General features: G+C 38.3%; 1 protein-coding gene across 1 annotated transcript in view; it reads right to left on the reverse strand.

Annotated features, from left to right (window-relative positions):
* The window catches only part of Bbox1 (gamma-butyrobetaine hydroxylase 1), a 48,368-nt gene that overhangs the window by 14,065 nt on the left and 8,441 nt on the right, over window positions 1–25,862 (reverse strand). Inside the window, exons 3-4 of the mRNA XM_050125367.1 lie at window positions 14,919–15,117; window positions 510–615 (exon numbers count right to left, since the gene is read on the reverse strand). Of these exons, the coding sequence (XP_049981324.1) occupies window positions 510–615; window positions 14,919–15,117 (305 nt within the window). The remainder of the gene's footprint in view (window positions 1–509; window positions 616–14,918; window positions 15,118–25,862) is intronic.

Here is a 25,862-nt window from a genome sequence, read left to right on the forward strand (position 1 = left end):
ATATAGACACCTTTTTTCCTGGGTGACAGGCATCTGAATGCAGATCCTTATGTTTGTGCAGCAAACACTTTTATCAGTTGAGCCAGCTCACAAAACCCTTAGTTGGCAAGTTTTTAACTCATTTGCTGATATAAATGACAGGCATGTGACTTCACACTAAGTTTCCACATTTCATTCTCTTTTAACTCTCATGGGAGTGATATATGCGCAGACACATCTCGAGATATATTGCTGTCTTCAAATTGGCCTTGGCAAAGCAAAATGCTTCAATAATTATTTCCAAGTAGAAATAAAGAACTGATTTTTAAAGAAGATGAGTGAAAATGTCCCTTTCCCTTTACATAGTGAGGCTGTTCAGGACTTAGGCATCTGTTTGCGAGTTCAGACTGGGTTTCAGAAAAGGCGATGCACGTAAGACAAATGCGGTGGTGAGGTATTTAATCTTGACAGTGCAGAAGAACCTTTTCCCTTGGCCTGGCTAGTGGAAAATGTGGTGAAGTTCACCTTACCCCAGGTGGATGGTGGAGGGCTGGGTAGTCAGTGTGGAAGCTGAGCTTCCCAGTTGTATAAGCCACATTGTTGGCATCAATCTTGTCCTGCACTTGCCAAGTGTGTCTGCAAAATACAAGAAACATGTGTTTTAAACGGTTGACACCAAGCCAGAGGAAATGTGTTACAATGCATTTGCTCTGTGAGGGGAAATGGAAACTTTCCATTTTATGAAATAATTAACATAATGAGCAAGAGCCAGAAAAAGGAGTTTAACTTTTCTTTTTCTTAAGTGGCTCTTTCAGAACCACCATTTCTGTGTTTCTCCTGCCAAGACACAAAAGAACAATGCACATACTTGTCTCTCCTATAGGTTTGGTAGAGAGGTGTATTTGGGACTAAGAGTCATTTTGTAAAAGCTTACCCCGTATGATTTGCTACAGAAAATTCATACAATATAAAGTGAACAATTTTAAACTAAACAAATTCATGGCACTTAGTACATTTAAATGGTAGCAACATTATTGAGCATAGCTAGTCTAAGACCATGTAGTGGTTTGAATGAGAATGTCCCCTATAGGCACAGATATCAGAATACCTGGTCCCCTGTTGGTGGTGCTCTTTTCGAGGTTTATGAGGTGTGATCTCATGGAAGGAATTATGTTACTGGGGTAGACTTTGAGAGCTTAGGACCTCACTCTATACTTGCAGTTTTCTCTCAACTCTCAGCTTTCTGTTCCTGCCACGATGCCTGCTAATGCTGCCACAATGGATGATTACCCCTCTAGAACTGTAAGTCCAAAGAAACCCTTCTTACTACGAGTTGCTTTGGTTGTGGTGTTTTATTACAGCAATAGGAAAGTAACAGTTTAAAGCTCTTATCTAGTGTACAGTCTCTTCTTATTCTGCTCTTCTCTATATCCTGGAGAACTACTGATCTTCTCTCTGTCTTTACGTGTTACCTATTTTGAATATTTAATACATGTGGGATTGTACAGTGATTGTCCTTTTGTGCCCGACTCTTTTCACTCTGTACAGTGTTATCAGTGTTCATTCATTGTGTTAGAGCACATCTTATCACGTCACTTCCATTTATAGTTGATAACACTACACTGTGCTCTGCGGGTGGCTGAATCGTCTTTTGTTTGTGTGGAGAGAACACAGTGTGCTTATTTGTTTTTCCCTGGTGTGTCCATTTGGGCTGTTTCTACTTTTTGGTGTTGCAAGATTGCTGGTCTGGACATATGGATACGTGTACTTATTTGAGCATCTGTTTCTAGATTTTAAAATATATTTCCAAGAGTACAATGGAAGGTTCTGTATTGTGTTGTTTGAGAAATGGCCAAACTATTTTCTATAACAACTGTAAAATCTTAATTCTGACTAGCAAGCTTTGGGGCTTTCAAGTCACTCTCACCCACACCTAGACTTTCTAGTGCTTGGGTTTATAAACATTGTTATCATAGTTTATCCAGTTAATGTTGTGTTATTATGGTTTTGATTTGTATCTTCCTAGTGACTAATTATATTGAGTATCTCATGATGTGCTCTCTGGGCATTTATGTGTCTTTGTAGAATTATATATCCAAATTACTTATTTTTAGATTGAGTTACATTTTTTGTTGAATAATGCTAGTTTAATATATAACTAGGATACCAGACTATTGTCGTGAATCTGCTTTGTGAAAGCGTTCATGTATTCTATGTGTTTTCCCATTTTCCTTTAACTTTTAAGAAGGTTTGTTTATATTATGTAAATATATGAATTCCTGAGTATGAGCACCGTATGCATGTTGCGCCTTCAGGGTTAGGAGTGGACATCAGGTCCCCTGGAACTTGAGTTACAGGTAGTTGAGAACCTCTTGATGTGAGTTCCGGGAACTGAGTTGGGCTCCTTGGCAAGAGCTTCCAGTATTCTTAACTACTGCGCTGTCTCTCCAGTTCCATGTGAATGACTGCCTTTTGATGCTCATAAGTTTTTAATTTTTGTGAAACCCAATTTATCCATCTTTTTCTGTGTTGTGCAGCATACTTTTGGTATAGTAGCTACAAACCCATTATTCAAGCCACAATTATTAAAATTTACCTGATTGTTCTTCTAAGAATTTTATTGATTAATAGCTTATTTTGTTAGTTCATTGATTCATTTCAGCCATTTTTTTTACAGGGTCTGAGGTAGAGGATGGAATTTCATTTCCTTGCCAGTAGATACCAGTTGTCTAAGCACAATTTACTGAAGACACACTTATTTCTATACTGAATGTTCTTGATATCTCTGTTGAGAGTCAGTTGGCCGTAAGGAACAGGCTTATTTCTGAACTCAATAACTCATCTGCTGTATTTGTCTACCCTTATGCCAGTAGTACCCCATCCATAGTGACTAACACAAATAAGTTTAGTCTACTTGTAGCCCTTTGAAATTTATGTGAACTGGTTTTTCAATTTATAAAATAAAAACGTAATATTGATGGAGATTTTATTGACTTTGTAGACTGGTTTGGGTAGAATTAACATCTTAATGATATTGCTTATTTCTATAAGAACACAAGCTGTTCTTTTATTTATTTAAGACAATTTATTCAAGGGGGATTTCTATTTTAATTGTATGATTTTTTTACCCATTGGTTGCATTTATTATTTGATATTTTATTCATATGAATTCTATCTTAAGTTTCAATAGTCTTAATTTACTCTTCAGATTGCTCATTTTTTTATGTAGTTACTTGTTCATCTTGTACCCTGCAATTTTGGTTCTTTGAATTGTTAGTTGTAGTAGCAGTTTTTGTAGATTTTGTTCTCTCTCTCTCTCTTTCTAACAATCTACTTATCACTAACTGTCTTCTACCTATCACCATCTATCGTTGATTTATCTATTTATTTATAATCTACCTACCTATCTTCTATCATCTATTTATTACTATGTGTGTATGTATATGTATAAATTATCTATCTGTATTAATCAATATCTTATTTATCTGGAACTACCAGAACTATATTTAATAGTGGTAGCAAGAGCTAGCTTCCTCGATTTATTATTTTTCCAAATAGAAAGTGACCAACTTTTATTACACTATTGGAATTATTATGTAAGTGATGAAATAAAAACTGAAACTCTTGCAAATACCCTGTCCCAGACATAATCATTTTTATTCTTTCCAGAATAACTATAACCATAACTTCAATAGTTACCACTTTTTGTATTTCATTAGTTTTATAATCCAAAAATACACCCTTCAACACTGTGCTTAACCTTGCTTAGGAAAATACTTACTATATTTATTATATCTTTTAAGATCTTTCATTTCTGCACATGTGTCATTTGTGTATGCATGTTCAAGTATATGTGGGTACACATACTGTACAGGTGCATGTACATAATCGTAGAAGCAAGAGGTTGACACCAGGAATTTTCCTCAATCTCTTTCTTCCTTATTCACTGTGGAAGGGTATCTCAGCTGAACCCATAGGTTTGTCACATCTGGTTGCCATCTTGCTCCTGTCTCCATGTTCTGAGTACTAGAATTTCTGACAAGCCACCCAACATTCATGTAGATGTTGGCATCTGAGCTCTGGTTTTTATGTTGACACAGCAAGTGCTTTAGCTACTGAATCATCAGCCTTGCCCCTCTTTAAAGTCTCTTGAGCTACAGGTTTTCTCTTCAAACTGTTCTCTCAATTTAGTCTTAGAAGAACCATGGGATTTTGCCTTATAGCACATCCCAGTTTGGACTTTAACTGCATACTCAAGGTGAATTCATGCTGCCACTCAACACATTCCCCTGCGTTCTGTACCACTAGACAATTAATGACTGAAGGTAGAGGCTTGGGATTGAAGACAAAAGCATAGGCTGACCCAGGAAATGTATGGCAAGAAACAAAGTATCTGGCTTTCTTTTGTGGTACAGTCTTGTCTTCCTAGATTAATGACAGATATTCACTGTTAACACAGTAAGTCAGTGGAAGGATGCCAGTAAAATGGGGGTTCTTCATTCCAGAATACTTGAGTTTAAGAGATCTGCAGTATTGTGTAGGATCAAATAATTGTGAATTTTAGACATTAGCTCAAAAAGTCTCCATTTCATGACATAGCTTCTTTGTAAACAACAGTATCTACACCGAGCAATACATCACCCTCAACAACAACGTGAAGACAGTTGTACAGGTAATATTTCAGAAGACAGGTGACTTTAGAAAGCATTGAGTTACAGTGTTGAAATTGAGCTTTAAAATTATATGTTCAGGTTTCTAGAGCATCTGTTCTTTCTCATATTTTTTTTAAATGTTTACTTCTCTTGCCAACCTTAAAATGGCTCCCTTAATTAAGATATCTACTTCCCTGCTCCCATATCTACCCTTCCTCCATCCCAACCATCCCATTCCCTCAAGCTCTCCCCATCCTCCCCTTCTCCCTTCTCTCTCCCCATCTCCCCTTACCCCCACATCACCCCCATCACCGTGCTCCTAACTTTTGCCTGGCAATCTTGTCTACTTCTAATATCCAGGAGGATAACTATATGTTTTTCTTTGGGTTGGCAAGAGACTTGACTTTAGAGGGGTTCCCAGGTGTCTAAGGAGATGTCCCCAGCTTTTTCCTTGGGCAGCTGAGGAGAGGGCGCCTGAACTGGCCTTATCCTATAGCCACACTGATGAATATCTTGCATATCACCATAGAACCTTCATCTGGCGATGGATGGAGATAGCGACAGAGACCCACATTGGAGCACTGGATTGAGCTCCCAAAGTCCAAATGAGGAGCAGAAGGAAGTCAGGACAGCCAGGGGTGCACCCACTCACTGAAACGGTGGGGCTGATCTAATGGGAGCTTACCAAAGCCAGCTGGACTGAAACTGATGGAGCATGTGATCAAACCAGACTCTCTGAACGTGTCAGACAAGGAGGGCTGAGAAGCCAAGGACAATGGCACTGAGTTTTGAACCTACTGCATGTACTGGCTTTGTGGGAGCCTAGTTTGTTTGGATGCTCACCTTCCTAGACCAGGATGGAGGGGGGAGGACCTTGGACTTCCCACAGGGCAGGGAACCCTGACTGCTCTTTGGACTGGAGAGGAAAGGGGAGGAGGATGGGGGGAGGGGGAGGGAAATGGGAGGAGGGGAGGATGTGGAAATTTTTAATAAAAATAAATAAAATGTTACCTCTGCAAAAAAAATGTTTAATTACATATAAAACTAGCAACAGAACATTGCGAGATTTTTAAGGAAGAAAACAGTACAAGCAGTAAGGTAACAGAGTACTGGACAATCCCAGATATGTGGATGTGGCCTCCCAAATGTGGAAATTAGCATATTTTCTTACTTAAAAAAGTGCTTTATTTTAGCCGGGCATGGTGACACATATCTTTAATCACTAGATTTTAAAACCAGAATCTCTGAGTTCAAGACTAGCTTGGTCTACAAAGGGAGATCATTTCTGAAAAATAAAAATGATTTATTTTTGTCATCTTTCTGCTTGTTTATGTGCATGCATGTGTATGCAGGGGCCTGCAGAGGTCAGAATAGGGCGTCAGATCCTCTAGAGCTGGAGTTACATGAACTAGAGTTCCATGTGAAGTAGGTGCTGGCAACTGAACTGAACAAGAGGAGTAGGAGCTCTGAATCTTAACCACTGCTCTCCAGACCCATGTTTCTCTATTTTGCATTTTCCCTACTTACAGCCACTTCTAATGAACCCAGTTCTTTAATGAAATGGTTCAACACGTGAAGAACGACTTCCATCAGAAATAGAAATTCAAACACAAGGAGGTCTGAATTCATGCACGATGGGAGTCCCATAAGAAATACTTAAGACAAAGGAACAGAACAAATAGAAAAAAAACTTCAAGAAAAAAAAAGAACCTCAAGATTTTAAAAGGAAAACTTGTAACTGCTTACATAAGAACTGACCCCAGGGCAACCCACAGCAAAATGCGGCATGTGAAATGAGCAGACTTCAAAAAACAAAACAAAACAAAACAACAACAACAACAAAAAACCTCCCACATCCAGGTAGAGATATTACATTACTCACAAGGAAACAAAATCTGATTACCAGTAAAACCCTCCCGATTCGTTAAACATAAGTGAGCCAAGAATTCTTCATTTAGCCAGGCCAATTTTCAAGTAGAAGGAAAAGCCGTAAGCTGTTGTCAGCATTCAAGAATTCAGAGAATACTGTTCCCGTGGGTCTTTCCTGAGAAGTTTACAAGAGGCTGGGGTTCAGACAAGCAAAAATAAAAACAGGTCCGATGACACAGGAATTGTACTAAGCAGCAAATTTATATTCACTCAAACTAATGACGCCAGATAAAAAAGGGTAAAAACAAACAAACAAACTCAAGAAATTGAGAATGTGACCAGTAGTGCCAAGGAATACACACATGGGCTGACAACCCTAAACCGGGTCACCAGGGAAGCAAACACTGTGGTCCCAGAGGTTTGGTTGGGGTTTGAGGTTACTGCAGTGTTTCTAGTTTTTCACTTGGATTGTGTTTAAGAAGATATGTATGATAAAAATTCATTTAGCTGTGTATTTATTTTCTTGTGACTTCTCTATGGCTATGTTATACCAACCCAGTAATGGGGAATAGATGATGGTTACTATGAACTGAGATGGAAGGAAGGGGGAGACATTGGTTAAAGCACAAAACGGATGAGAGATGACCCAGAAGTTAGGAGCAATGACTGCTCTTGCAGAGGACACAGGTTTGATTTCTAGTACCCACATGGTGTCTAATAACTGTCTGTAACTACACTTCTGATGTCCTCTGCTGTCTTCTAGGCATGCATATGGTTCACGTATTGTGTATATGCAGCTTGCTGAGGCATAGATTATCAAGTATATCCAGTTTGCATGTACAGACATATACCTCCCACTATCTGTAAGGTGGTGAATATGTAAGTTAGCTTCTTGTATTAACCATTTAATATTTTATACATTTAACACAGCATTGCATATCCTAAATTTGTACAATTTAAAAATCATACTACAGTAAAGTTGGAAAAATAAAATTTCACAGATTTTTCTTTTGTTTGTTTATTTTGAGACAGGGTTTCTCTGTGTAGTCTTTGCTTTCCTGAAACTCACTTTGTAGCCAGCCTGGCCTTGATCTCACAGAAATCAGTCTGCTTCTGCTTTCCAAGTGTGGGATTAAAGGCATATGCCACTATCGCCTGGCAGAAGATTTTTTTAAAAAATTGTTTAATGAAGATAGGTAGGAATAGAAAGTGTCTTACCACCTGCATTTTTTTTGTAATTCTGAAAAAAAGAACTGCAAAAATGTATTCCAAAGGAATTCTCAAAGGCATCTTTTTCAAAGACTAAGAATTCAGTGTAACCTCAAAACAGAGTAACTTGCAATAAGTCCACTGCAAATGTGGTATGTGTGAGTGTGTGTGTGTGTAAGTCCACTGCAAATGTGGTATGTGTGTGTGTGAGAGTGTGTATATGTGTGTAAAAAAGTATGAGTGTGTGTGAGAGTATGTGTATGTGTAAGTATGTGAAAATGTATGTGAGTGTGTGTAAATTATGTGAGTGTGAGTATGTGTGTGTCTGTGAGAATGAGTATGTGAGAGTGTGCGTCTATATGTGTGTGAGTGTATGTGTGAGAAAGTGTGTGTGTATGTGTGAGTGTGTGTATAGGTAAGCGTGGAGGCCAGACCATCTGTTTTCCTGGGACAGGGTCTTCCATTAAACCTCGAACTCAAAGTTTCAACTGGGCTGACTAGCAAGTAAGCCTCAGGGGATCCGTGTGTCTCTGCCTTCCCAAACCTAACATTACAGGTGCACGTTTTCATACTTGGTTTTTTAATTTTTTTATGTGGTATCTGAACTCAGGTCCTCATGAGCAAATTTGCCATCTCCCCAGCCCCAGAAACCAGATTTGAGAGCTAAAAATTTCAGCAGTGCGGACCATAAAGGAAACTGAACTGCCATGCTAGAATGCTGCAAAAGAAAAAGAGTGGGCTGCTTAGGCAAGTAACACAATTTCTTTGCTTCTGATTCTTACCTGTAAAATAGGAATAACAATTATCATTACATTGTGAGGACTCAAAATGCTGACCGCAGAGATCTGCGTTTAATACTTAAATGATAAAAAAAATGGTTAAAATAATCATTTATCTTGCATCAGGGACAGCAGCTTGTCCTGGCTGCATAGAAAGTAACTGAGGAGGCCCTGGACACCAGAGGACTCGTGGAGAAGCGACTGCCTGAATAGACGATCTCACACATTTCCTCAAATGATTTCTCAGGCCCATGAGGCACAGAAATTACTTTTCCTTCCATTCATGAGATGACCTCATCGTCAAGTGGTTTTTCTGGCAGCAGCATAAATTACTGGGAAACTTAATACCCCCAAGGGAACCCCAGGGACTGGTTCTTGGCAAACAACATGAACTGGGGATCACAATGGCTGTAGGAACAGAACCCAGTGTCATCCTGTAAGAAATCCTACTACTCACTAGAACACTGGTTTTCCTCCCTCTCCAATGCTGTAGTCAGTGCTACATTTAAAACAACTCATTATGAAGTTCCAGTGGCTTGGTTTTTTTCAAAGGAGAAGAGGATTACGACTAAATTCAGAGCTCGGACAAGTTTTCTTTGTTTTCGTTTCAAGTTCGAATCACTTCTAGGTTGGTTTCCATGCCCTACAAACCATTTTTATTCAAGACAGGTTATGTAATTCCCCGCCCCCGCTCTAGTTGTTTCTTGGCGAGACATTTCCCTGAAATGGGCTAGCTTGTTTCTTCTTTCGCCAGTTCATCCCCACACTTCAGAAATACTTTCTGGTAACATGCGTGTCAAACAAGTAGCTGCTTCAAAGTCGGATTTTGGAGAGTGATAATGGTGAGGATGACTTATAAAGGAATGGATGCCAGGGACTGGGACTATTTCACTCGTACATCCCCAGCCTCGTACACAATCCAATGCATGAAACGTTGCTGGGCTCATTTTCAGATGTCTTCTGAAACACCAGCACAAGTCCAATGGATGCTGGGAAGGCTCGTCAGTTGGAATCCCCAGATGCCGTTTCAATCTTCTTGTTCTTAGCTGCTCTGGCTGGTGTACTTGACAGATAGCCCACTAGGAACATTTATTTTCTTGTTCGATTCTGCTCATCTGATGAGGTCTGCACCAAGGCGCTCGTGCAGATGTGAGACTGGGCATCACTAGCAGTATGTTATTCTCTCTCCAGCAAACTTTCATCCTAGGATCTCAGAAGTCGTGGTGGGGATTAAAACCCTCAGCAGAAGAGAAGCAGAGATATCAGAAATTATCAGGCAGACTTAGCTGGGCTTCTCACTTGCAAGTAGCAAAGAGCATGTTTGTGATTGAATTCTCTGTTCTGGGGATAGCTTTTTGGAAACTAATTCAATCTGGGTCCTAGAGTCTTCAGGCCTTAGTTTGTTTCTAAAGTCTTTGAAGAAAGTATTGCAAAGTATTTATTTATAATTTTTGGCTCTGCCGGGTCCTTGTAAGTGTTATTTGGCAATAGGATAACATTTGACAAACATCAAGATCCTGTTTATTTTACCACTTTTCTTTCCGTGCCTCATCGTCTTAATCTTATTCCTGAAGTTAACTTCATATTCTTTTCATTTTCAGTTCATCATCCATGTAGTCTAGTCCATGCTATGTGGGCTATATGCTCACCCGAGCAAATAAAATATTTTTAGAAAAACAAACCCCCAAGACTATAAATCTGCATTTCTGGCCTCACTCTGGAAAGTAGTTTAGCTCGCTGTGGTTGCAAGCCTTTGCCTCTTATACTTGACTTTCTGATGAAGAGTTACTGTGAGTTTCTCGTAAGGTTAACTTTTGAGACAAAGATAGACAGTTGTCAATAATGCTAAGAAAGAAACCTTAAAGTCTCAACTTGATGAATGTCTTTAGGCTCAAAACCTCATTTAGCAGAAACTTGTGTGTCCAACATTGAATTGTTACTGACGATATGATCCTGAGCAAGCCACCATTTTGACTGGCAAGGTGCTCAATGTGAACAGGGCAGTGGTAGCTACATCTTTATTTTAGAGGTGACCCTGGCTAGTACAGCCACGGCAGGTTAACTGCTCAAATTGGACCACTCTTCTCTCAATTCTTCTCCTTTCTTGCTTTGTGACACACAATTGCATTTATGTAAATAGCTGTAAATAGCCAGTCAGTTTATGTAATCACACAATTCATGAGAAAAAAGAATTTTGAAGGTTTGATTGTTTTTCCTATATGAGATCATTTGTATTTCTCAGTATGGTCTTAATAAAATTATAGTTTTAAGCACTGCACAAACCAGCAAATAATCAATAGGGATAGTTTACAACTGCGTTCATTTTCTTTTATACTGAACTTGTCATAATTAAAATCAGACTATTCAACAAAAAAGGCAAACATTATTTTATGTTATAAATTAGTGAAGGAGAGAATTCACATTTTGTCCTTCCTCATTGGCCACTGAGAATAGAAAATTTGTTCATTTGGGTGAAAAGTAAATACATGCTGTTTTCTATCATAATGCCCGGACTTCAGAAAAAAGTGTTGGAATAATTTCACAGAATGGGGTTTGGCTGAAGGAGATACTTCCCTTGCAGCTCAAGAGGCTTCCAGATCAAGGAGGATGCGCCAGGGATAGTCGTTGAAAGGGACGATGAAAAAGCTTCGTTGACTAAGTTAGAAATACCAACAAAGCAAAAACAAATAGCCCCACTAAAACAAACAAACCATAACATAACATAAAACAAAACCAGCCCTAAACAGGCTTGGCCCAAGGTGTCTGTCAAGAGAATAAAAGATAGGGGATGGGAAAATCATGTGAGAAAAGTTTAGAAAGAGGGATGGAAACAATTCTTAGCAAACAACTGAGGAAGAGACTATGGTGACAGTCACTTCTCACAGGATCTCTAATGCATAGGCACTAAGCTGGCCCTAAAAAACTGAACTTTGATTGCCCACCATGTCCAGTGGTCAGGAGGCAACGAGATGTCTTAGCTTAGTTTTTGGCAGGCTTGAGGAGGAATGGTATGTGTCTAAGCTGGAATAGCATGGGGGTGAGGAAGAGATGACACATACATCGAGTGGTCAGTTAAATAGGTGTGATGAATGTCACACATACTTATAAATGGTAGCAGGCATAAATTAAGTTATGAATGTTATGTGTTTATCTGTGGGTTTGTGCACATGAACCCAGGTGCCCAAAGAGACCAGAAGTGACTGTTGGATCTCCCGGAGCTGGAATTATATAGTAGTAAGCTGCCCAACAACATAGGTGCTGAAAACCAAATTCTGGTCCTGTTCAAGAAGAGTAACTAATCAGCAATATTACCATGCCACAAATGTAGTTTCTTTAAAGGCCATCTTGTTTGCTTAGATGCTTGCTACTCCATTTTCATTATATTTGTATTGCTTTCTGCTGTATTGAGAGGGCATTCATCCCCTTGGATCTTCTATTGGCATGCATCAATTGAAAAATTACTTCATTTGCAATGTCAAATGTCTCTGACTTCTTTGAAGTTTGATCTTTGGTTTTAGTGGAATTTTATTTGTTCAGATTATTTAGAAAAAGCTAACTGAAGTATGCATATTCATCCATATATAGTAACCAGCAAACATCAATTTTCTATAACATAAGAACTCAAGCCTAGTTTAGAAAAAATGCCTAGTATAGTTTCTTACATACACTGATCTTCTGGAAAGACATTCTATTTCATTGACAGCAATTCTTTCTTTAGGATTTACTCTGTTGGATACATTCTCCACATCCTAATTTGTAATCATGGAAGATGGCACTATTCAGGAAAAATGTAGTTTAGGATTACTGGTTTACATTATGTCATGAAGTTAAAATAATTTCTTAAATAATAATTCCTTCATAGATTCCCCAAAGGGCCTCTGTACGTTCAATAATTTATTTTTGTTGGTGTGGGAGGAGTTGTCACTTCTCAGTCTCTACTCTGTATAAAATACATCTCTCTAAATCAAGACTTCAATCTTGAAAAGATTATTATTGTTTTTTACATCCTCCTCTTCACATCCTTATGTAATTGACAAAACTGAAAGAGTTTGTTTACCACATCTTAGTCTTTATTTTAGGAAAGTTTTCATCATCGGGCATTAGTGCTGAAACTTCACAGGTAGAAACCGACTTGTACTTTGTCCATAAATTGGTTGTCATTTTGATTTAGTTGAATGTAAGTTTGTAATTATGAAATGCTACAAAGACTACTGTATTCATCTGCCATTTGGTAGCCCATTAAAAACATCTATGCATGCATTTTGGCATTAAGCATTTATCTGCACCTGCTATATACAAAGAATGCATGAAAAGCTGTAATCTATTGTTTTTCATTTTGCAAATCAAGTAACCATTGAGATGATAGCCAAGAACTAAAACTAACTGTTCTCAATGTTCTCTAAGATAGCTATTCTAATCGTTTCTTAAACATTTAAGCTAGTAACTATTTAAATGAAAAGGAACAAGTGAATACTTATTTTTCAAGAACATAATAAGGGGCTTTTGTGACATACAACTGTGAGAGTTCAGAGGTTGTACGGCACCCGAAGTTCTACTGTCTATGTCTAGAAGAGTTCCTTCTACTCCATCAGTTGTTCTCAATTACACATGAAAATCATCTGCTGACTTCTTATAGTCCCAAGGCAGAGGTCAAATATTGCTTATGTTAAAGAAAAGTTCTGAAGATAGGACCCAGATATCTGTAGTTTTAAAATGACCTACTCCAACATGTTGCCCAGGCTGAGACACATGATTTTAGGTGCCCTTTAGAATGCTAATGGAAGTCCCTGAATATTTTTTTTCAAATCTCATGTTACCCAAACTTGAATATCTCTTTCTTACACCACTGAGAAGGGGAGCAGAAAGGAAGGATAACTTCAAAGAAAATACTGAATTTATCCCATTCTCTTGACACCAACAGTAACAATCAAGTCTGAAGTAGGCAAGCAAAACAAAATCAGCATGACAACAAAACCTTGTGCTAGTTATTGAGTTTAGAGAATTAAAAATTGCAGAAAATGTGGAGGAAAGTCTGTGGGTACAGTTGTGAGGTGGCAAGAAAGGGAAATCTTGACACAGGTGCAAGTGCAGAGTGAGAGAGCTTGGGAAGATTGGATCATCCAGGAAAGGTGGGGTGGGATAGGATAAACCACTCTGGCTGGGTGGGAAGGTCTTGGAAAAATGGAATCAAGAGGTATAGCAGGTCTGATTTGTTTTGACAGTGAACCATTACTATTTAATCCAAAATATTTCGCAATATCAGATCAGTGGCCAAGTTATTAAGTCCTTTTATAGGACCTGTAGAAACAAAACAAAACAAATGTCAAACCATAAATCTTGATCAAGATTCTGACCCCCAGTTAGATGGGTGATTGGTTTGGGTTGAGCTAGGAACCTCTTAAAGAGTACCCAAAATTGGTCACTGTTATGAAATTGTGAAGTACATTGAAATAGAGCCAAATGTTTGTTGATCATAAATGAAAACTAAGCAAAATAACTTGAAGAAGATTTATTTAGAGGTGTCCTTTAGTTCAACTCAACAACTTCTCATGTATTTTCTTTGTGTTATTAGCACTGAAGTGGAGGCAACCCTGGATTTATGCTTTGTCTCATTTATTATTACTCATATAAATTTGGATTACCAGTTAATCCTTTCAGTTTCATATTTCCTACCCACAAACTGAAGGATAGTCTTTATTTCAGAAACTTTAAAGGAATTAAAGAAAAATATTAATAATTTCAAATATTTCTTCCCATTCATTGGTCTATGGTTATTGAAACATCTACGACAGCGTAAGTTCTTGTAACTGAAAAAAACCTATATACATTTCTATAAAGCAAATCTACTAATAGTATAAGTAAATCCATATGCTAAGGGTGGGGAGTAGCCTAACCATGTCTAACCATGACATAGTCTTTTGCTATGATAAACACACTAAAGTGATTGAGGGTAGATGATTGAATGCTACTAATCATCTGTGCATTTTCCTCTCCACTAGGGACAACATAACCCTATGATATCACAGCCTTGCACGTTTGAAGAGGGAGAAGACTTCAGCTAATGATGCAAGGTAGAGACTGTTTTTAATCAGTAGATTGTTGGCATGAGAGGCTTAGGCTGTGTGTTGCTAGATCTGGTTTTTCAAGAAAAGAGAAGTCTACATAAATTTCAAGGCTCCTAGTTTTCAAGTATTAATAACTAATTCTAATTTCCTTCAACAGCTTATGGGCCAAACCAAACACATCTGAGTAAGACTGTGTCTTCTAGTGTGTAAACTTTGGCTTGTGAAGGTCTCTTTCACTGCTAGTATTGTCTACAATCTAAGCACAAGAATAATTGCAGTTATCGTATAATCAAAGCCTACCCACTCTTGTGGATAGACCCAACTGTTATTTGTGATGGCAGAACCGAAACCATTTGAAGACTCACCCATAGAATGTGAGGTACAAAAAGCCAATCCTTTTCCCAAGTTTTGCGATCTCTCCACATTTGTCTGCTGCTCCAGTGAGTCTCACAATGCCTACTCTCTTGAGGCTAGAGAGCCATTTGTATGCATGCTCATCATCTTTTAACACATCTCCAAAATTCAGAGTGGGCAGCTGAAGCTCTGAGCCCCAGTACTGGCATTCTGTGGATTAAGAAAATTTAAAAAAACTTTATTATCTTGTTTTTAGATAAGACACTAACCTAAAAAGAAAACACAGTCATTGGAGTTAATCTTTGATTTTTATCATATCAGAAATTCTGGTCGCTGGGTCCTTTTTCTTTGGGGCTGTGCCTATTATATTCTTCTTACTTATAATATGTCTGGCGTATAACAGGTATTCAATAAGTCCTATTTATTCAAAGATATGTTGATTAGATGATGACAAAATGGCCCTTGATATCTGTATCCTTAAGACTTCTTAACCCAGGAAACCACAGTGAGATACTGTGTGCATAAGAGGCAGGTTACATTGTCTGATTCCAAATAGTGATAAAACTAGGTTTCTGCCCTAGAAAGACATTATGACTGTTCTGGCAGGAGGGTAGGGACAGATTCTTCTTCCTCTTATTTCTTCTGCCTGGATGTTGTCTTGTAATCAAGCTGTTGTTTGAGGTCAACGCGATGAAAATGTGTTCCTGGAAAGCATTGGGTGGCAGCGCCAAACAAGAGAAGGTCAGATCTCTCTTTCTTTGTTCTCTCATTCATGATGATGAAATGCTCATAAATATGCTTGCTTCAGAAAATAGAAAGGAAAACAAACTATGGGCTTGAAAACCTTAATTCCCTAAAAGAAGTAGAACACAGAGAGAATGTCTGCTGACCCATTCACGCTCTTTCTTTCCTGGGAAGGAAACAGCCTCAGCACAGCAATCCCTTTAAACACATAAAAGGATGAGGACTCAGAGTCTCATTATCATGAGCGATGCTATTTCTCTAACTAGGGAATGTGTTGTATATGGAAGCCATCCCCGATGAAATGAAGACTGGATCAATGATTGTTTCTTTCAGTAGCTCTGACTTGGCCATCATTTTCTCTTTGAGGTCCACACAGAGATTTCTATTCTAATAGAAAACTTTTAGAAGATAGTAGCTCTAGCTGTGGGAAGATATATATGGATGCACAGCCACTTGCTGCTCCTCCAGCAGTTACAGGAGAGTATCCGCAGGAATGAGTCGTGTGTTTATTTAGGAAGACCTAATCATGCTACTAATGCGAATAGTGCCCGTATTTCTGGATTATTACACACAACAGCTTATATATTGAGCCAGAATTATTGGATATTTTCATATTGGCTTTGGTTCCTATTCTCCCTCAACTATTCCTATTATTGCCTCAACTACAAGGAATGATTCCAGCTCTGTGGATAGCCCCACAGAAGTTAAGTAATTTATATATGAATAATTGCTTCAGTGTTTAGAAAAATGTTTTGTGTTGTAACTGAAGCTGCATAGGCAGGTGCTGTAGCATAATAATATTCAGTAGAACGCTCTGAAGTAATGGAAGTATCCGTGTGCTCTAGTACCAGAGCCACTACTAATGAATTGACCCTTGGTATGTGGGTGATGGAACGGGGAATTGTTTTTCATTTATTTGCTTTTAACTTTTAGCTAAAATTTGAACCCTGGAATGAAACTTGTATTGTAGTAGACAGGGTATGATGGGTAGGAAATTGAGGTAGAATTGTCTGCCTTTGAATCATTGTTCTGCCTTTTATCAGCTTGGTCTTAGGAGTCTGAGTTTTAGGTTCATTTGTTAAACGGACTATTACATCTTCTGTGCAGGTCATTTATAGATCTGTCATGAGACTGCACAGAGACTCTGCTGTGACACATGGCGCACAGTAGTTTATAATGATAGTGCAGCAGCTGTTTGCTAAAATTTCTGGGAGTTATGCAAAGGGCTTGATGCTTTACAATTTTATTTCTTTTAATCACCATAACAAATATGTTGGATAGATGATTTTAGTACTAATGAATTCTGGAGAAGGACAAAAGTAGCTCAAGTCGTGTAGATAACAGTTTTCAGTGCTAGGTAGAAAATCCAGGTGACTGATGCCAATGGCTAGCATAGAATTTGATGGCTTGAAGCAGTATCATCATGAACATTGTGGGGGGTTGTGGTTACATTTTTCACTTCTTTCTCCTCCCTCCAAACCTTCTCATTAACCCCTAACTACTCTCCTTAAATTAATGGCCAACCTATTCTTTTTTAAATTTTTTTTATTGTATTAATGCATAGTATGCATATATTCTTAAATACAAATTGTTTATTCCATATAATTTTACCTGAATGTATGTTTTCAGTACTGATATTTGGCTCTAGACAACTAATAGGTAAACTTTTTGTTGGGGAAGACAAACACTCCCAGCTTTTTTCAGTTGCCTATAGTTCTTTGTGTAAGGTTGAGACCTCATGAACATTTCTTTTATAATATTGTCTGTTGGAATGGCCATAGATTATCCTGTTCCTTACAAAAGAGATGTAACAGGTAACAAGGAAAGCAGGGTAACTTATACTGGGGAATAACTTTGTTTGAAGTTGTTTAGGCATGGGTGTTTAAAGATAAACTTTGGCACCTAGTTGGACTTTTAAATGCAGAGAAAACATTAGGAATAGGGCTCAGCTGCACAATATACAATGTTACTTTTCTCTTTGGATGAAATCAACATTTTTTTCATATTATAAGAAGTTTGTCTTCTGTAACTCCTGCCAGTGTATTCAGACCCCCCCTTTTTTTTACTTTAGTAAAGGTTAATATCATGCTCAAAAATTCAGTTATTTTGGGAAAAAATAAAACTGAAATTAAAATTATTTTCACAACAAAATTTTAATTAGTTGTTTTTTATAATGGCCTAAGTATGCTGCAAATAGAAATTTCTTTGATGGGGAGAGATGAGGCTGACACTTATTTGTGGATATAAGAATAAATATTTAGAATGTACTTAGGGATTATTGTGGTGTGGTAGAGTAGAGTAGCAGTTGCAGGTTTTCTACCAATATCCAGGACTTCACTAGCCCTAGTGAGTCGGCTAGGTTTCAGTGCCAGGCATGGTTTTCTTCTAGTTGAGTATGTATTAAATCCAGTTAGGTAGCTGCAGGTTATTGCCAAGGTATGCATGGCACTACTGCACTCGTAGGGCTATTGGGTCATGTTGGTGGTTGTTGTGGCTCTTCTACAAATCATTTCCCACACCTAAGGCTCAGGGCTCAGTGCAGATCAGGGAGTGGAAAGACAGTCAGAGCCAGAGAATAACAGAGCTTGTTCTAAGATTGTATCTCCTAGTAATGTCAAAAGCTATGTAACATCTCACCAATAAGAACCAAACAAGGACAGTAACAACAGACATGCTAAAGTAGAATGGGAGAAAGACCCTGGGCCTCAGAACTTTACACAACTAAGGGATGTTGCAAGCAAGAGGAAAAATTTTCCCTGGGAAACGCACATCAATTTTTTACCTAATACCGAGTGGTTGGCCCTGAAAACATACATACAAACAGCATTATACAGACAGAGCAGGTTACTTTTAGGAATATGAATATTCTTTCATATATATGAACATCATATATGTATAATAACTAATAAAAGAGGTTATGAATTTGAAAGAGAGCCAGAAAGTGTATGTAGAAGAGTTTGGAGGGAAGGGAAAGGGGGAAATGATGTAATTTATTATAATCTCGATACATAAATAAAAAAAGGAATTTTCAAAAATATAAATTATACCCAAGAAGGATTTATTTAGGACACATGCTATAGATATTTAGAGGATGTTTTAATGAAATTTTTTAATATGGGTCATTTTCCCATTATAAACATGTATACTTTCTTGTTGTTTAACAGTATAGGAAGCTGTAGATTCACGTGTTATTCTCAATATGTTCAACATTAACTGTATTTACATAGAGACGTCAGTAAAACCCATTGGCAACCCAACACCCAGCACAGTCCAAGCTACAAACAATTTTCAGTTTAAAGTTTTGATTATCATAGTGTGATGATTATTTTTCTTCATTTTCTGTGGGGCTGAGATTGAGTCCAGAGCTCTGGCAGGATAGGCAAATGCTCCATCTATCTTTTAAGTTCTATAGAATTAAAAATTTTAAACCATATCTTTCATTCTAGGAGTCCCTACAATGCCTTCTTGAAACCAGAGACCAAAGGCCATCTTAGATTGGGTAACAGAGTATAAACCACTATCACACGTCACTGCTTAAAACATGACTTGCAGAGATGGTACTATGAATAGCTGGTTGCCAAATCCAATGTATGATCTTAAATATAAATTACTCTAATCATTACCGAGAATTAATACTGTGTTTCACTAAACCTGTCTTACAAAGCATTCTATGATGTCCACACACAATACTAAACATCAACATCCAGAGAGTGATTTCAAAACGTGTCTCCATTTTCCTCCAACCGCTAAAGAAAACTCTCAGGGGATGCGAAAGAAAATACTTTGACTAGAGTAAAACATTTGTCAGGAGAATATATTAAGAACAAATTTAAGCTTCACACTTGGGTCTGGATATATAAAGAGATGAGAAATGATGGCATGTGTTAGGTATGGCCACCCCTCCTCATTTAACTTATGGCCTTCCTAATGAATACTTCCTCAAACATGCACTTCACACATCATAAAATTTATGATCCAGCTACATGCCAAATTTCAAGGAGCTGTTTGTGTAAGGGGTCCTACTGAGGGCTAAACATCACATTCCTGGTCCCTGAGTTATAGTTCAGAAAGGAAAAGACACAAAGAAGGTCTTTACTTAAAAATTCACAAGCACAGAAAGCAAGTTTTCAAAGTGTTATTTCAAAAATATAGTATCTCCTGTCTACCCACACCACGCTGGGCTTTTGGCTCTGAAATGACTTATCTAATGTACACAGAACCAGTTAAGTTTCTACTCTTTTCTTAATATCTTCATAATATGTTAATTCTATTTCATTTTATAACAAATATAGTTATAATGTAAGTATCATTTTATTATATTTCAGTTTTCATTATGAAAAACTTCGAAAGTGTCCACTAAAACCCAATTCTGATCCTTAAAAGAGGAGAGAAGTCAGAGGAAAGAATTGGGGCTTAGAGTCTCTTTTCTTTTTCTTTTTCTTTTTTTAATTTATTTATTTATTTATTAAAGATTTCTGTCTCTTCCCCACCCGCCTCCCCTTTCCCTCCCCCTCCCCCAATGAAGTCCCCCTCCCTCGTCAGCCCAAAGAGCAATCGGGGTTCTCTGCCCTGTGGGAAGTCCAAGGACCACCCACCTCCATCCAGGTCTAGTAAGGTGAGCATCCACGAAACTGCCTAGGCTCCCACGAAACCAATAGGTCCAGTAGAATCAAAAACCCGTTGCCATTGTTCTTGAGGTCTCAGTAGTCCTCCTTGTCCGCTATGTTCAGCGAGACCAGTTTTGACCCAGGCTTTTTCAGACCCAGGCCAGCTGGCCTTGGTGAGTTCCTGATAGAACATCCCCATTGTCTCAGTGTATGGGTGCACCCCTCGCGGTCCTGAGTTCCTTGCTTGTGCTCTCTCTCCTTCTGCTCCTGATTTGGACCTTGAGATTTCAGTCCGGTGCTCCAATGTGGGTCTCTGTCTCTGTCTCCTTTCATCGCCTGATGAAGTTTAATATTCAGGAGGATGCCTATATGATTTTCTTTGGGTTCTCCTTCTTATTTAGCTTCTCTAAGAACCCGAATTATAGGTTCAATGTCCTTTATTTATGGCTAGAAACCAAATATGAGTGAGAACATCCCATGTTCCTCTTTTTGGGTCTGGCTTACCTCACTCAGGATGGTGTTTTCTATTTCCATCCATTTGCCTGCAAACTTCAAGAAGTCCTTGTTTTTTACTGCTGAGTAGTACTCTAATATGTATATATTCCATACTTTCTTCATCCATTCTTCAATTGAAGGGCATCTAGGTTGTTTCCAGGTTCTGGCTATTACAAACAATGCTGCTATAAACATAGTAGAGCATATACTTTTGTTGTGTGATAAGGCCTCTCTTGGGTATATTCCCAAGAGTGGTATTGCTGGGTCCATGGGTAGGTTGATCCCAAATTTCCTGAGAAACCTCCACACTGCTTTCCAGAGTGGTTGCACAAGTTTGCATTCCCACCAGCAATGGATGAGTGTACCCCTTTCTCCACAACCTCTCCAGCAAAGGCTATCATTGGTGTTTTTGATTTTCGCCATTCTGACAGGTGTAAGATGGTATCTTAAAGTTGTCTTGATTTGCATTTCCCTGATCGCTAAGGAAGTTGAGCATGACCTTAGGTGTCTTTTGGCCATTTGAACTTCTTCTGTTGAGAGATCTCTGTTCAACTCAGTGCCCCATTTTATAATTGGGTTGATTAGCCTTTTACGGTCTAGTTTCTTGAGTTCTTTATATATTTTGGAGATCAGACCTTTGTCAGTTGTGGGGTTGGTGAAGATCTTCTCCCAGTCAGTGGGTTGCCTTTCTGTCTTAGCAACAGTGTCCTTTGCTTTACAGAAGCTTCTCAGTCTCAGGAGGTCCCATTTATTCAATGAGGCCCTTACTGTCTGTGCTGCTGGGGTTATACGTAGGAAGTGGTCTCCTGTGCCCACGTGTTGTAGAGTACTTCCCACTTTCTCTTCAATCAGGTTCAGTGTGTTTGGACTGATATTGAGGTCTTTCACCCACTTGGACTTGAGTTTTGTGCATGGTGATAGATATGGGTCTATTTTCATTCTTCTACAGATTGACATCCAGTTTTGCCAGCACAATTTGTTGAAGATGCTCTCTTTTTTCCATTGTATACTTTTAGCTCCTTTATCGAAAATCAGGTGTTCATATGTTTGTGGGTTAAAGTCAGGGTCTTCTATTCGATTCCATTGGTCGACTTCTCTGTTTTTATGCCAATACCAAGCTGTTTTCAATACTGTAGCTCTGTAATAGAGTTTGAAGTCAGGGATGGTAATGCCTCCAGACGTTCCTTTATTGTATAAGATTGTTTTGGCTATCCTGGGTTTTTTGTTTTTCCATATAAAGTTGATTATTGTCTTCTCCAGATCTGTGAAGAATTTTGATGGGATTTTGATGGGGATTGCATTGAATCTATAGATTGCTTTTGGTAGAATTGCCATTTTTACTATGTTGATCCTCCCAATCCAAGAGCAAGGGAGGTCCTTCCATTTTCTGGTGTCCTCCTCTATTTCTTTCTTCAAAGACTTGAAGTTCTTGTCAAATAGATCTTTCACTTCCTTGGTCAGGGTTACCCCAAGATATTTTATGCTCTTTGTGGCTATCGTGAAAGGTGATGCTTCTGTGATTTCCCTCTCTGTTTCCTTATCCTTAGTGTATAGGAAGGCAACTGATTTTTTGGAGTTGATCTTGTATCCAGCCACGCTACTAAAGGTGTTTATCAGCTGTAGGAGTTCTTTGGTAGAATTTTTGGGGTCGCTTATGTATACTATCATGTCATCTGCAAATAACGAAAGCTTAACTTCTTCCTTTCCAATACGAATCCCCTTGATCCCCTTATGTTGTCTTATTGCTATTGCTAGAACTTCAAGCACTATATTGAAGAGGTATGGAGAGAGTGGACATCCTTGTCTTGTTCCTGATTTTAGTGGGATGGCTTTGAGTTTTTCTCCATTTAATTTAATGTTAGCTGTCGGTTTGCTGTAGATAGCTTTTATTATATTTAGGTATGACCCTTGTATCCCTATTCTCTCCAAGACCTTTATCATAAAGGGGTGTTGAATTTTGTCGAATGCTTTTTCCGCATCTAATGAAATGATCATATGGTTTTTTTCTTTCAGTCTATTTATATGGTGGATTACATTGATAGATTTGCGTATGTTGAACCAGCCCTGCATCTCTGGGATGAAGCCTACTTGATCATAATGGATAATTTTTCTGATGTGTTCTTGAATTCGGTTTGCCAGTATTTTATTGAGAATTTTTGCGTCGATATTCATGAGTGAGATAGGCCTGTAATTCTCTTTCTTGGTTGGGTCTTTGTGTGGTTTTGGTATCAGGGTAACTGTAGCTTCATAAAAGGAATTTGGCAATGACTTTTCTGTTTCTATATTGTGAAATACGTTAAGGAGTATAGGTATTAGCTCTTCTTGGAAGTTCTGGTAGAATTCTGCGTTGAACCCATCTGGTCCTGGGCTTTTTTTGGAAGGGAGATTTTTGATAACAGTTTCTAGTTCTTCGCGACTAACAGGTCTATTTAGATCATTCACCTGGTCTTGGTTTAGCTTTGGTATATGGTACTTATCTAAAAAAATGTCCATTTCTTTTGCATTTTCCAGTTTTGTGGCATACAGGCTTTTATAGTAAGATCTAATGATTCTCTGGATTTCCTCTGTGTCTGTGGTTATGTCCCCCCTTTCATTTCTGATTTTATTTATTTGCGTGTTCTCTCTCTGTTGTTTAGTTAGTTTGGATAGGGGTTTGTCGATCTTGTTGATTTTCTCCAAGAACCAACTTTTTGTTTCATTGATTCTTTGGACTGTTTTCTGTGTTTCTATTTTGTTGATTTCTGCCCTCAGTTTGATTATTTCCAGTCTTCTACTCCTTCTGGGCACCTCTGCTTCTTTTTTTTCTAAAGCTTTCAGGTGTGCCATTAAGTCCCCAATGTATGCTTTCTCTGTTTTCTTTAAGTGGGCACTTAGTGCTATGAACTTTCCTCTTAGCACTGCTTTCATCGTGTCCCATAGGTTTGAGTATGTTGTCTCTTTATTTTCATTAAATTCAAGGAAGACTTTAATTTCTTTCTTAATTTCTTCCTTGACCCAGGTGTGGTTCAGTAGTTGACTGTTCAGTTTCCATGAGTTTGTCGGCTTTCTGGGGGTAGCATAGTTGTTGCCATCTAACTTTAATCCGTGGTGATCTGATAAGACACAGGTGGACACTGATATTCTTTTGTATCTGTGGAGGTTTCCTTTGTTTCCGAGTATATGGTCAATTTTTGAGAAGGTTCCATGAGCTGCAGAGAAGAAGGTATATTCTTTCCTATTTGGGTGGAGTGTTCTGTAGATGTCTGTTAAGTCCATTTGCTTCATTACCTCCAATAATTCTCTTAATTCTCTATTAGGTTTCTGTCTGATTGACCTGTCCATTGGAGAGAGAGGTGTGTTGAAGTCTCCTACTATTAGTGTGTGTGGTTTTATGTCTGCCTTGAGTTTTAGAAATATTTCTTTTACATAAGTGGGTGCTTTTATATTAGGGGCATAGATATTCAGGATTGAGATGTCATCCTGATGAATTGTTCCTGTTATGAGTATAAAGTGTCCATCTCGATCTCTTCTGATTGATTTTAGTTTGAAGTCAGTTTTGTTGGAAATTAGTATGGCCACACCTGCTTTTTTGTTAGGACCATTTGCTTGAAAGACCTTTTCCCAACCTTTTACTCTGAGTAGATGCCTGTCTTTGTGGTTGAGATGTGTTTCTTGCAAACAGCAGAATGTTGGATCCTGTTTTCGTATCCAATCCCTTAGCCTGTGCCTTTTTATAGGTGAATTGAGACCATTAATATTAAGTGATATTAGTGACCAGTGGTTGTTTACTCCGGTTATTCTTACTGTTTTCGGTAGTAGAGTTTGTGTGTGTCCCTTCTTTGAGTTGTACTGGTGAAGGTTCGCTAGATTCCTGAGTTATTGTAGTCAGTGTTGGCAATGTTGGATTCCTTGGGTTGCGATTTTCCTTCTATTACTTTCTGTAGCGCTGGATTTGTGGCTACGTATTGTTTAAATTTGTTCTTATCCTGGAATGTCTTGTTTTCTCCATTGATAGTGAATACTAGCTTGGCTGGGTATAGAAGTTTGGGTTTGCATCCATGGTCTCTTAGTTTTTGAAGAACCTCTATCCAGGACCTTCTGGCTTTCATGGTTTCCATAGAGAAGTCAGGTGTAAGTCTGATCGGTTTACCTTTATAAGTTACTTGGCCTTTTTCCTTTGCAGCTCTTAATATTCTTTCTTTAACCTGTATATTTTGTGTTTTGATTATTATATGGCGAGGGGATGCTTTTCTTTGATCCAGTCTGTTTGGTGTTCTGTATGCTTCTTGGATATTCAAAGGAATATCTTTCTTTATGTTGGGAAAGTTTTCTTCCATAATTTTGTTAAATATATTTTCTGGGCCTTTGAGCTGTAATTCTTCCCCTTCTTCTATTCCTATTATTCTCAGGTTTGGTCTTTTTATTGTGTCCCATATTTCCTGAATGTTTTGTGATGAGAATTTGTTGGCTTTGCTGTTTTCTTTGATCAGTGCGTTTATTTTCTCTATGGTGTCTTCAGAATCTGAGATTCTTTCTTCTATTTCTTGTATTCTATTGATTATGCTTGTTTCTGTAGGCTCTGCTCGTTGACCTAGATTTTCCGTATCCAGCTGGTCCCCAGTTTGTGCTTTCTTCCTTGCTTCCATTTCAGTTTTCAATTCTTGAACTGTTTCCATTACCTGTTTGTTCGTTTTTTCTTGGTTTCCCAGGGTCTCATGTACGTATTTACTCAATTCTTCAAACTTTTTGTTATACTTCTCATCCATTTCTATAAAGGTGTTTTTTACATATTGTTTAAGGGACTCTATTGCTTTCATAAAGTCGATTTTTTCCACTTCTTCTGTGTTAGGGTGTTCAAGTCCTTCTGTTGTAAGATCATTGGGTTCTGGTGCTTTCATGTTGTTTTTCAGCTTATTGGGAGAATTTTTGCCTTGGCGCCTGCCCATCTCCTCCTATTGATGACCTCTAATTGGTCTTTTAAAACCAGATCAGGTTTCCCTGCTGGCCAGAGGTTCCTCTTGCAAAATTCCCTTGTTCTGTTTCCTGGCTCCTGCCAGGGGCCAAGATCCCTCTCACCCCTCAGACGGGTCTTCAGGAAAAGAACCAGGTTCCCTGTTTGCCAGGGACCTC

Source organism: Alexandromys fortis, unplaced genomic scaffold (genome assembly GCF_014885135.2).
Source record: "Alexandromys fortis isolate MF-2015 unplaced genomic scaffold, M_Fortis_MF-2015_v1.1 scaffold_229, whole genome shotgun sequence".
Lineage (NCBI taxonomy): Eukaryota > Metazoa > Chordata > Mammalia > Rodentia > Cricetidae > Alexandromys > Alexandromys fortis.